The sequence below is a fragment of the Typopeltis vanoorti genome, chromosome 22 (assembly GCF_054136105.1).
Source record: "Typopeltis vanoorti isolate ZY-2024b chromosome 22, IOZ_Tvanoo_1.0, whole genome shotgun sequence".
NCBI classification, from domain to species: domain Eukaryota; kingdom Metazoa; phylum Arthropoda; class Arachnida; order Uropygi; family Thelyphonidae; genus Typopeltis; species Typopeltis vanoorti.
The window spans coordinates 34,972,023-34,985,427 of NC_143570.1; the positions used below are offsets into that span (position 1 = coordinate 34,972,023).

The following is a 13,405-nucleotide window of genomic DNA, read 5'->3' on the forward strand; positions in this document are numbered from 1 at the left end:
CCTGTAAGAGTAGAGGCTTTGGAAGTTAGTGACACTAATGGTTTGAAAGCATATGGTGTGAGGTAGAGGTGAGCAAGACAGGATATTTGGTGGGGTGTTGCTACAAGCCAAGGAGCACAGAGGGGTGGGGAGCAGGAGATATTTAGGCAGTTGAGCTTGACAAGTGCAAGAAGAATGATTGTTATGGGAGATTTTAACTCCAGCAGTATAAGCTGGGAAGAGGAAAATCTATATAGTAATAATGGAATAGAATTTCTAGAATTCTTGAGGAACAAACTTCTTTGGCAACATGTAATAGAGGGAACAAGAGGTTTAAGAGTTTTGGATTTAGTCATAGCATCAGAGGAGCTGATAATAACTGAGATGATATCTCTCTCTCCAGTTGGGGAGAGAGAGAGTGACCATGTGGTTTTAACTTGGAAGATGAATAGACTTGCAGGAATATCAAAGAAAAGGGGAATGTATGTGGAATTATAAGGCAGGTGATTATAATAGTCTTAGATATCAACTTGGGACAATTCCATGGAGGGAGGAATTGGAAGGGTGAGATATCATTAGTGCTTGGAAAACTGTGAAGGAATATTTGTTAGCAGCAATAATAAACTGTATTCCACGAGTGAAGAAGAAAACACAATTTGGTGTAAAGTGGATGACAAACAATATCAAACAGGAACTGCAGGTGAGAAAGAGATTATGGAAGCGATATAAGGAGATGGGGGTGGAGAGCAGATGCATGAGGAATATAAGACTCAGGCCAGGAGAGTGACTAGAATGGTGAGGAAGGCAAAACTGGAATATGAGAAGAGATTGGCATTAAGATCCAAAGAAAATCCTAGGGAATTTTTTAGCTATGTTGCCAGTAGGAGGAGAAATGATTGTGGTGACATTGTGGGATAACAATGGGAATAACATGACTGATACAGAGGACATAGTGGAGTTTTTCAATGAACAATTTATTGGGGTATTTCATCCTGGAGAAATATGTTTTAATACTAGAGGGATAGAGCAGGTTTGAGGTTTAGAGGTGCAAGAGGAGAGTGTGTTCCAAATACTGAGTACTCTGGATGTCAGTAAAGCTGTGGGACTGGATGGTATTTCACCACAAGTTTGGAGAGAATGTACTAAAAACCTGACAGCTCCTTTGGCCTGGCTTTTCAATGAAAGTCTGACTACGGGAAATGTGTCCAGGGAAGGAAGGTAAGATAGTGCCATTGTATAAGGGCGATAGCAGACTTTAAGTCTGATTATAGGCCTGTTTGTGTGTCATCAGTAATTGTTAAGGTCTTGAAGAAATTAGTGAGGAACCATATATAGCATTGGGCAGATGAGGATAATGTTATCTGTGAGAATCAACATGGATTTTTTAAGGGATGCGCTTGCTTTAGTAATATGATTGTTTTTTATAATAAAATGACATGAGCAGTTGATGAGAAAAATGCATATACTGCCATTTTTTTTGCATTTTGCAAAGGCATTTGATATGATAAGCTGATGCGTAAGTTGTAGCACATGGGTTTAGATGTCTGGTTAGTCAACTGGATTCAGGATTGACTGTCTGATTGATATCAGAGAGTTGTGTATGGTGGGGCAATATCAAGGAAGCAGAAGGTTACAAGTGGGGTTCCAAAGGACCCAGTACTGTATTGTTTAACCATTATATCAATGACATTGTCAATGGATTGCAAGAGGATATTCAGTTGTTTGCAGATGATGTGAAGCTGGGCACGGTTATTAGTAATAGTGCAGATGTGGCAGCCTTTCAAGAGGATTTGAATAAACTGGATAGATGTGTAAATGAATGGGGGGTTTCAGTTTAATGCAGCAAAATTTAATGCAGTCTTGAAGTTTGGGATACATCGATGGGAGGCTGCATGCTCAATTGGAGGAGCTGTGCTGTACGAAGTAGGAGGAGACAAGAGATCTGGGGGTGATGACTGATAGAAACCTGAAATTCAGGGAGCATATTGCAAAGGTGGTGAAGGTAATGCAGAGGATCACTACAATACTGAGAAGGACACTGACCTACAGAGATTAGAGTTATCATTCTGTTGTATAAGACTCTGATCAGACCACACTTAGACTCTTGTTCTCAAATTTGGTCCACCAGGATTTGAAGGGGATAAATTAATTGTGGAAAGGGTACAGAGGTGGATAATAAAGATGGTTTCAGGACTGTATAGTGGTAGTTATGAGGATCTGCTGAGGGAATGTGGACTGCAGAGTTTGGTGGATAGAAGGAGAGGTGATACGATTGAGACTTTTAAACTGACACTGGGGAGTTCTTTCGCTTTGTGGAACAGCGGGAAGCAGCGATGACAAAGGACCATTCCTGGAAGTTACGAAAGGAAGCTGTGAGCAAGAGGGTGAGGAGTGTCTTCTTTGCATGGAGGGTAGTTGAACCATGGAATGCATTACCTGATAGTGTGGTGAGAGCAAGAACAGTCAATGAGTTCAAGGAGGGGTATGATAGATTTTGTATTTCCGAGATAGGTCCTCCCATTATTCAGGCCTCCATGGAAGCCTGAATAATAATAATAATAATAATAGTAGTATGTGTGTGTTGTGGGGTGTTGTGTTTTTCATTGTGTTTCAATGAAAACCCACGTGTTTCACTTTGTATTGTGTTGTATTTGAGTGTGTGTGTGTGTGTGTGTTACAAATATTGGAAGCATTAAAATCTGTTTTTAGTGCTGTAAACATTCCATTAAGCTCCAACATGATGTCCTCACAGCACTTAAGCCTCAACACACAGCGTCCACTGCATGCCGAGTATAGCATGGTCAGTGTCCACTACCTGCCGAGTAAGGCCAGATTTTTCAGGTTTATTGTTGATAATATAAGATTGGTGTTCTTATAGTCATTTTTCAATAGAACATCCTGTTTGTCAAAATTACAATTGGAGGCACTTACATTGAAATTGGTAAACACCAGGGTGAGGTGGGGGACTGCTTATCTTGCATGAATGGTAATTGGTAAACAGGATGAGGTATTTACCAAATCTCCTCTGGTAACCATGAGGGGATTTCGTTGATAATGAAAAAAGTAGGAATTAAATTATATCCTTTTAGTATCTTAGCAATCATCTCAGAGATGCCTGCAATATATGGGATAAGGACTCACCATACAAGTTCAGAGTTTTTGGCAGTGGGCATGTAAGAGTCCAAGAAGCATTTAAACTTCCTTGAGGTGAAACCATTCTGTAGTGAGATGCATTGTATTGTTAGTGCTAGCCTCTAATAGTGAATCACCTGACTCCATGGAGATACCTGTGTAATAATAAACAGCACTATCAATATAACAAACAAGCATAATAGTTATTAACTATAAAGTCCCTGCCAGAGTTCCATGGTATTGTTCTAAAGGAAATTAAATTTCACTTTAACAAACTCTTCCTTAGTTCTGGCAAGTTCATTTAAGTTTAAAAGTGCCTATAATGTGAAATATTTGGCATGTTAACATTTGATTAGTGGAGAGAACAGTAGATTTCTGGAAAATTGTGCAAAGGTGAAAGAGAGTGAGGAGAATATTTTTACTTGCAAATGCTAGGGGTGTGAATGTTAATGGCTCGTTGGGATAAACATGTTGCTGAGTAAGACCTCTGTTAGCTGGCTTGTTAACTGCAAAATACAGGTTTGCTTATATTGTTTTGTAATTATGTTGAGTAAGACCTCTGCTAGCAGGCTTGTTGACTGTGCAAAATACGAGTCTCTTCATATTGTATTACTTGTAATAATAAAATAATTTACTTAAGATTAATTTTTTTCAGAATGATGAATTTGTAATTTATAATCCCAACCAACAACGAATATGCTACCTTGTTGAATTCTCACTGCCTGAAGATGATAATGTAATTCTTAATCCCTGGCTGTTGACTCCTGAGGTTTATAAGGAAATTAAAAAGTTTCAAAGTACTGACACAGAAAATCACCCATATGAGTTTGATAAATGTAAGAGCATTTTAATATTACATTGGATTATGCTTATTATGACATTTAAGAAATAAGTGAGCTTAACAAAAATTAAAACAATTGCTATTTTATGTGCAATTTAGGGATAAAGCAATAATAACAGAAGATTTTCTTTTATTCTCTTGATAAATAGCAATATTCCAAAAAAAAAAAAAAAAACAACTTGGCAGTTTTAAGATGAATTGAGCATTTGTCATTTCTTTCCTTAAATCTTAATATTACATTGGATTATTCTTATTATGGCATTTAAAAAAATAAGTGAGCTTAACAAAAATTAAAAGAATTGCTATTTTATGTACAATTTAGGAGTCATTTTTTCCTTAAGGAAAGAAATGTTGTTAAGAAATCTTGTTAACAAGACTAATGCAACTCAAAGTACAAGTTGTGTTTTTTTTTGGGGGGGGGGGAGGAATCGAATACACAGGATTACATAATACTGTGATAAATGCTACATGAAATGTTTATATTCTTATAACTCCTATTGACAATTTTTGTCCAAATTAGTCTCTTATCTGTCAAAACTCTATTACTGCCAAATTTTAAATTACACTTTCCAAGAAATTATATTCTTGTTTAGTCCTTTATCCAAGTGTAAACAAAGTTTGGGTGCGCAGTATCTTCATGACCAAAGGCTGATAACTTCACATCAGTTGCCTCAGCAACCTATGACGTAAAGCATTCTTCCTTTCTACTTGTGTATTGATATGCATTATGGAAAAAGTCACTATTCAGACCAGTTTAAACCTTTATTTAGGTTTCATCAGTGGGAATCAGTCCCAGAAAAGTTACCTTGGTATCTTTGTGATAAATGTTCTGGCATGATGAGTTGATTGAACCTGTGGTCCATTATCTTTTTGTAAGCCCTTCAGTTTCTTGCAGATTTGACTAAAGGATAAAATCTGCAAGCAATTGTCATATTAAGAGTGATTACCAAGCACTTGACTCTTGACAATGTGAGCTGCTTGCAGTAAGTTACAAAAAATAAATAAAATTAAAAAAATAAATACAACTTTGCCTGTTTGGTGTAGTTTTTGGAACATTTGTTTCAAGATATTTATTGTAGTTTACTTCTTCTTCCGCTATGCCTTATCCCGTGTTAAACAGCGTCGGCATTCCCATCTTTAATCTTCTTCTTCCAGATTCTCCGGTCCAGGGCATCTTCCCGACTCCATCCTTTCTCCCTAAGATCCTCTGCCACCTTATCCCTCCATCTGAGTTTGGGCCTGCCTCTTTTCCTCCTTCCCTTCACCTCTGTACGCTCCACTAATTTACCAACATACTCCTCACTCCTTCTCTCTCTCTACATGACCAAACCACCTCAGCCTGCTTTCTTGTACCTTCTTACCGATCAGTCCCACCTTGATTGTATCTCTGATGTAGTCATTCCTTATCCTGTCCCTCTTTGTCACACCACTCATCCATCTCAACATCCGCATCTCCACCATCTCCATAATCCTCTCCTGTGCCTTTGTTATAGGGCACATCTCCATGCCATGGAGCATCGCCAGCCTCACCACCATCTTATACAGCTTTCCTTTCATCTTACAACTCACTCTCTTGTCGCACAGGAACCCGCTCATCTTCCTCCAGTTCATCCAGGTGCATGTTATTCGGTGCTGTATTTCCTCATCCAGGTCACCATTCCTCTCGACGACTGACCTAAGGTACTTGAATTTCTTCCCTAAAGTTAACTTTTCACCCCAGAGTCGTATGATCATATCCTCGTCACTCTCCGTTGACATATATTCGGTCTTTACCCAGTTAATTTTCATGCTTCTCTCCTCCAATACCTTTCTCCACTCTTCCAGGGTCTTTTCAAGCTTCTCTCGGGATGATTTGCAGAGATCAATATCATCGGCAAACATCATGCTCCCTGGCGCCTCCTTCTTGATGTCCTCCAAAGAGGTAGGGGCTCAGAATTGATCCCTGATGGAGCCTTACGACAATGGGGAAACCCTCTGTCATGCCGACACTAGACCTGATCTGAGTTTTTGCTCCCTCATACATCTCCTTCACCAACCTCATGTACTTTTTCTACACCCCCTTCTTCCTCATTCACCTCCATACCTCCTGTCTGGCCACTCTGTCGTATGCCTTTTTCAGGTCTATAAACACCATATGTAGCTCTGCCTGCCTCCCTATATTTCTCCATCAATCGCCTTAGCGCAAATATTGCATCCGTTGTCCCTCTTCCTGGCATAAATCCAAATTGCTCCTCACCAATTTTTGTTTCCTGCCGTATCCTTCCTTCAGTTACTCTTTCCCATATCTTCAACATGTGTGACATCAGCTTGCTATGTAGAAAATCATTTTTCCTGTCATTTTTCCCTGTTCAGTGTGGTTTTGGGACATTTGCATTTTGCAGGTCATGCTCACTGTAGTCTTTTGCTTGGATAATTAAAGCATTAGGGTGGATGGCAGCATCTGCAAACAATTTTGCAACCCTTTTCATAGAAAAGTTTTTATCTCAGGGATCCTGCCTTCTTGATGATATACTACATTTCTTATGAACTATGGTGTGTTGAAGGTTGTTTGTAAACTGTCATTTTGAATTATCTGTAGTTTGAATCCACGATGTTTCTATGTAATTTAAGTTCTGTGTTGACCAAGTGCTTTCCTATTTGTAAGTTTGGTGATGATTTCATGTACCTCACAGGAGATGGGTGCTCGTTGGATGGGGTTTTCATAGTCTTTGTATTTTAGCATTCAGAGTGCCCAAGTACATTCTTTACCGATGAAGTCTAGATGTGCAAAAACTTCAACTTTCTGTGCATTGCAGTAAATCCAAACCACATTGATTGCAGATTTTTTTTTGTATTTGTAATCCTTGGGAAATACATGGAAGGGAAGGCTGTTTCACAATATAGCAGCAGTAGAAATGAAAGAGGAGGAGGAAGAGAAACTTGTTCTGTGAGTATGGAGTTTGACTTTGAAGGGATGTTCAGTGGTAGCTGCATGATGTGCTTCAGTGGATTTGGTAGAGAGTAGAGTTATGCATGCAGTAATTACTAGGTACCTGTGTGGCAGTGGTTAGAGTAAGTTGGTAAGAGATGAATCATTAATCAGTATGACTGCTCTGTATTGGATTGAGTTTTTAGAGAGCTTTTAGGGACATCACCCCCAGATGTGTGAGCAGTACTAAGTAGATGGGCAGATTTGTGATTTGTACAGGATTAACCACCCACCTGGCCAATACATATAAATATACGTCCAGGTTACCATGGATGCAAAGTGCATATTAAAATTGTAATTCCATTGATATTACATTGAAATATATGTTAGATACGAAGTGTACAGGAGTGATGCGTTTTATCCATATTGACGGTGACATGGTTAATAGCCGTTCAGGGATAAAGTAATGCCTTGAACTGAACGAAAGAGGAATCCTAATTTTTTGAATGCTAAGGAGGCAATGGTGGTAATGTGTTTATGACAAGAAATTATATTCTTGGTTTCATCCTTTATCCAATCTTTAATTTATAGTATAACAAAGTGAAAAAACTTTCAACATCTGTCTCTAATCCATAGTATTTTAGTAATAAGGTGTGACACCTTTTGACTACTTGTATATGGGAAATATGTGACTTCTGCATTGCTTCAACCTTGGTATCTCTACTGGATCAGGCTTCCATTAATGAGACCTCTGTCAAAATCTGGGTAATGGCCCTTCCCATAATGCCTAACATTATATATGTCTGTAAGGATATATACTTTGCATTATAGGATACTAAGGCAAGTGATGTGAAGTCATTAGTCTCTATATACAAGTTGCCAAGTCCTGAAATTATTTCATGGACAGACTTTGTTTTCTTAGACTTGGATAAAGGATGAAACCAAGAATACAATTGTTGTCATCTTTAATTTATACTCCTTTCCAACACTCAGTACCCATGTCCACATCAATACTGCTCTGGATTATCAATACTAGTGCCAGCACAAGTGGAAGAAGTCGTATCATTCAATGAATTCTTGACAATCATAACTTCTCCTTTCTTCATAATAGGCGATACCTTTTTCCACCAGCTCTTATTCTGCTATAGATTTTACAGTTTGCTCCCCTACCATCTTTCCACTGCTCATTTGGGATATTGAAGAGAATATCTATGGGAGTGATCATTTTCTTATTATTGCACTTCACAGAAAGCATGTTCTACATAAATGCTCGTGTGGAAAATGGACCATGATGACTGGAATACTTTATCCCATTTTGCAAAATTGAATGCTGAAGCAGTCAAACACCTAACAGTGTGTATTGTCCAGACAGCAACAGATTTAATTCGTTCCTAAAGCATCATCTTAATTTCCACTGTATCCAAAAACTGTGGTGGAATCCACAGTGTCAAGCAGCCAAAAAAAAAAAAAGATCCAGACAGAGCATGGGATATATTTTGTAGATATCACATCAAATCTAATAGTCTTTAACCATTCTCTGGCCAGAGTATGCTATGTGAGGCATCAGAGTCAAAAACAATCTTGGATCCAATTTACACCATTGATTAATCAAACAACCAGTGCAAAATTGTATGGGATAAAAATACAGAAAATGAAAGGTAGATGTCATATGTGTATGAAATGATTAACATCATCTGTGTACCTTGGAACATAATGCATTTATTGTTGCTGATCCTAAAGCTGAACTTTGGGTGATAATTTTCCGAGAATATCAGCAGCAGCAGCTTTCTATCCTCCCTGAATTTTTTATTTGATAGAGCATCAAGATAGTGGCAAACTTTTCTACCAATACACTAGAACTATAAAATTGACCATTTGTTAGGGAGGAACTGAAAAGAGCTCTTTTACTCTGTCATGCCAGTGTAGTAGGTCCTGATGACATCCATTATGAGATGATAAAACATCTTCCATTATCATCCATGGATCTTCTTCTCTTACTGTACAACAGAATACTTAGAGGAAGAATTTCCAGATGCTTGGCATAAGTCACTAGTCATTGCCATCCCAAAACTTAGAGAGGATCCAACACAAGCAAATAATTATTGTCCTATTGATCTGACCAGCTGCCTTTGTAACCATTTTCTCTTTTTTTGGAGAAAATGGTTAATGCTAAACTTCTCTGGTATTTAGAAAGCAGTGATCTTCTTTTCAATATACAATGTAGCTTTTGTAGACATCATTCAACATTGGACCAGTTGGTCCATTTAGAAACGTATAAACAATGCTTTCCTGAAGCAAGAATATCTAGTTTCAGTCTTGTTTGACATGAAAAAAAGTTTGATACAGCTTGGAGATATGACATATTAAGACTTTTTTTTTTAATCCCGGTCTGAGGGGATATTTTCCAGCTTTTATTAAAAACTTTGTCCTGTTGAGTCTACTAAGTCTGAGTGGGATTCATGTTATCTCAGCCATATCATCATCAGGAGTTCCTGAAGGCTCTGTCTTAAGCGTGATGTTCTATATGGAAATAGTGGATATTAAAGATTCAACATTATTTCAAAGACGAATTTTATGTAGAAATTGTGAAAGTTTCAAATTTTTGTTCAGAGCTTATGAGAATACAATCCTTGTTATCGGAATTGCCTTATTGCAAATAGACACGAGCCCAAGTGTTCGTATATTTGCCTATTATTAGTGAATTTGTTCAAAATTTCGCTGGCCTGACAGCTGTTTTGAACTGGTTGGTTCTCTTCAGAGATTAGGCAGAAACATTAAGAAAGCAACAACTCTCTTTCAATGCTAAAGTAATCCAATGTCAGAGAGTTGTATTTTTCCTAAGTGAACTCTTGGTCAGTCCATCAAAAGATAGAGCCATACAGCTTAATTTCAATGATGTAAATTATATAGTAATAGTGGATATTAAAGGTACATTATTTCAAAGTCATGTATATAAAAACTTTTAAAAGTTTCAAAATTCTGACCAGAGAGCTTATGAGAATACAATCCTCAGTATTAGACCAGTGAAATCTTTATCAAGTCCACTAATGAATGTGAATATATGGACTCCTAGGTGGCACTCGTGTCTTTTAAGTAGTGGCAACTACTTAAAAGACATGAGTACTAAGGCAACTCTACTGCTGCTGAGGATTGTATTCTCATAAGCTCTGTGGTCAAAATTTAGAAACTTTCAAAGGTCTCTACATATATACATTCGGCTTTGAAATAATGTTGGATCTTTACTATCCACTATTTCTATATAATTTTTTACATTGCCAAAATGAAGCCGTATGGCTCTTTCTTTGGATAATTACTATTATGCACTGACCAAGAGTTCACTTATGAAAAATACAACGCTCTGATTTGGATTTATTTCATACCAAATGAGAGTTTTTGCTCTCTTAATGTTTCTGCCTTGGGAGCGCTCTTGAGCATCCAGGGATTAGTTGTCTTCTGGGATGGCCTCTATCAAGGTTGTCGGTGAATGCCTTTCCCTGGAATAAGAGTGGTTATGCTCGGTCATAGGCTGAGCCTGTCACTGAGTAGAATCACTGCTGAAGTTGAAGTTTGAGTGATCTGGGGGACTGCCTAGTTTTTGGACCAGACCCTTTACTTATATAGTAGTCTCTGAAGAGAAATAACCAGAAATCAGTTCAAAGCAACTGATGCTGTTTTGAACTGGTCAGATGCACTAATAAAAGCTGAATATATGGACACTTGGGTCCATATATTTAGGTAGAACTCATGTCGACGTGTAGATTTCTGGGTTAAGCATTTCTGTGGGAAGTTTTCGGTATTGAGATCACATTGTAATATAAATAAGTAGTTTACTAAAAATAAGCAATTAGAACTCGAAACATTTTGTGGTCGTAAGATTTATGTCATCAAGGGTAGTTGTACATAAAAGTTTTACACAACCAAAGCCTGTTAACAATTAATTACACATATTAGATGTTTTTGATAACTTCACAACTGTTAAATATAAATGATAAACATTACTGTATGCATGTTGGAACATTGCTATCACGTTTTGTGGTATCACGCATGCTGTATCCTAGGTCCATGCTGTATCCTATGATGAAAGCAGACCATACTTGATGTAAAATTAAGCCTTGATTTTTATTGCATTGTGTAGGATCCTAAGCCTTTGTGAGACTTTAAATTTTATTTTGAAGCAGTTATTATCAATATATGATATTTTTGTTTGTTTCTAAAGTATTTGGTGGTCAATAGTGGTTGTGTGGAATTCCAAGTCTAATTTATGCTCTCTTCTTTTTTTCAAGTCTTTTACGTGTTCAGACATGCAGATCTCTCCTGACCTCCCTGTCTGGCCTACATAACAAATGCGACAAGAGCAATGAATCTCATGGATGCTTGTTCTTTTTATGAGGTGATATGGAGGTTTTGGTGGATGTAGGAATTTGATATTTTTTGTGAAGGTAAAAAAAGTCACTTTTATGTTGCACTCAAGGAGTAACGCAGCCACATTGTCTGGGACATTCTTGATGTAAGGCAGTGTGATTGCATTCTTGAAATCTAGTTTAAGTGAGGGAGTTGCAGGAGATGTAGTAAGAATTTTTCTGATTGTCTTGGATTCAAAATCATTGGTCACAAGAATTTATGCCATACCAATTTACAAAAAAGGATATTCCATTACTGATATCACCACACATAGGAAAATCAGAATCATTTGTGAAGAATAGTTCACATTTCCACTACTTGTGGATTTAAGTTTGAGTTAATTCACTCACTGAACAGCTTTCTGCCACAGTAACACCTTTTTCCCATAAGCAGTTAACTGTGTGTTCAACAAGCAATTAATCATGTTTCTTTCTGGGCTCTTAGTAATGGGTTCAGGTTTTCAGCAGATAAAACTGTCTGTGTACACTTCTGCCAAAAACATACCCTTCTCTCAGATCCTGATTTAATAATGGGATAAAGTATTATTCTAGTAGCATCAGAGTTCATGTTCTTGGAACTCTTATTTGACAGAAAGCTTATATTCTTGACACATTCATCAACTTAGTGCAGAAAAACATTGAACATTCTCACTCTATGGTTGTACAGCATGGGTTTGCTGAATGATGTTCTTAGCTTCACCTGTCTTATGATCAAAGGTTGATTAGGAGTTCCAGGTTTACAGTTCTGCAAGAGAGAGTATGCTCCAATGGTTGGATTCTATCCATCAGCAGGATATGCGAATAGCTTCTAGTTGTTTTCATGCATTGCCCATTCAGAGTCTTTAAATTGAACCAAATGAACTTGCTCTGTCGCTTAAATGAAAACTGTTGTCAATGTCTCCTCCATTCTTATGAGTTTTCTCTGATATCCAATCAATATTCGTATAATTTTAGTCACCATAATAATTATTCATTTAGTACCCCTCTGGTAATTTGGCAGTGCGTTTCTTCATCCCCACTAAATGAAACACCAGGACCATTCACTTCAACATTATATGAATACAGTTGTCTCATAACTCATCATCAGATTCCTGCTATGTACCTCAGGGGATGTACAGGATAATTATGATAGTACTGCATGAAGAAGTTACACCATCACTAACTTCCAATCAATAATTTTCCTCCAAATTAATCTATTATCTGTCAAAACTCCAATATTATCAGAACTTATATTTCTGTCTTTTAAGGCACTTTTTATTGTATCAATGCATCTACATCTTGCTCTTCCTCTGGGGCTGTTTTCTGCCAACCTGGCAAAGACACTTGTCATTAAGTACCATACTACCTGAGATTAGCTCTACTAACACATTCCTGAATGCTAACAATGGCAAGTTCTTTCCTAATTTACTCATTTTTAATGCATTGCTACTATTGATGCCATCTGTTCACTGCACTAATCTTTCTCAGAATTTTCATATCTCTAGTCTTTGATCAAGGGTTTTATTTCTTACCCAGCTCTCAGATGCATAAATTAAAATTGGTTTAAACACTGTCTTGTACAGCAAATTTAGTGTTTTGACTAATTTCTTTCTTATTTCGTATAAATTTATTCAGCTGACTTCCTACCATTCCAGATTTACTAATTGTGTTGTGTATTTCCATATTTAATTTACTATCTTCACTAAATATTGTGTCTGAATAGCTGAAATGTTTTACTTGTTCTGTATATTCACCATTCAGGATACAGTTGATGCTTTAAATTTTTCTGCCTATTTACATTGTCTTTGTCTTTTTATTTTCATACCAAACCTTTTACAACATTTATTCAGTTTAGTCAGAGAATCCTGCAGACTTTTATTGGATTTATTCAAAAGTATAACATCATCTGCATAAAGTAACGAGCTAAGATAAACATCACTAATTTTACATAAGTATAAAGAGCTAATAAGCTTCATTTCAGCATTGAAAACATTACTTAAATTAAGGGGATATCCCCTTAATTTAAGTAATGTTTTCATTGCCGAAATGAAGCTTATTAGCTCTTTATACTTATGTAACTTAATGGTTGCACCTGTTTGGAAACTCGTATCGCAGAGTATATAAGTTCTTTTCGCTATACACTTTGGTATTAGGTCTAGCTACTCA

At 37.1% G+C, this 13,405-nt stretch overlaps 1 protein-coding gene across 7 annotated transcripts in view; it reads left to right on the forward strand.

Moving 5' to 3' along the window:
• The window catches only part of LOC150094297 (protein mono-ADP-ribosyltransferase PARP4-like), an 879,331-nt gene that overhangs the window by 314,524 nt on the left and 551,402 nt on the right, over positions 1-13,405 (forward strand). For all 7 annotated transcript variants that reach the window (XM_090411811.1, XM_090411815.1, XM_090411816.1 and 4 more), the window contains exon 12: positions 3,767-3,947. In XM_090411811.1, the coding sequence (XP_090267937.1) occupies positions 3,767-3,947 (181 nt within the window). The remainder of the gene's footprint in view (positions 1-3,766; positions 3,948-13,405) is intronic.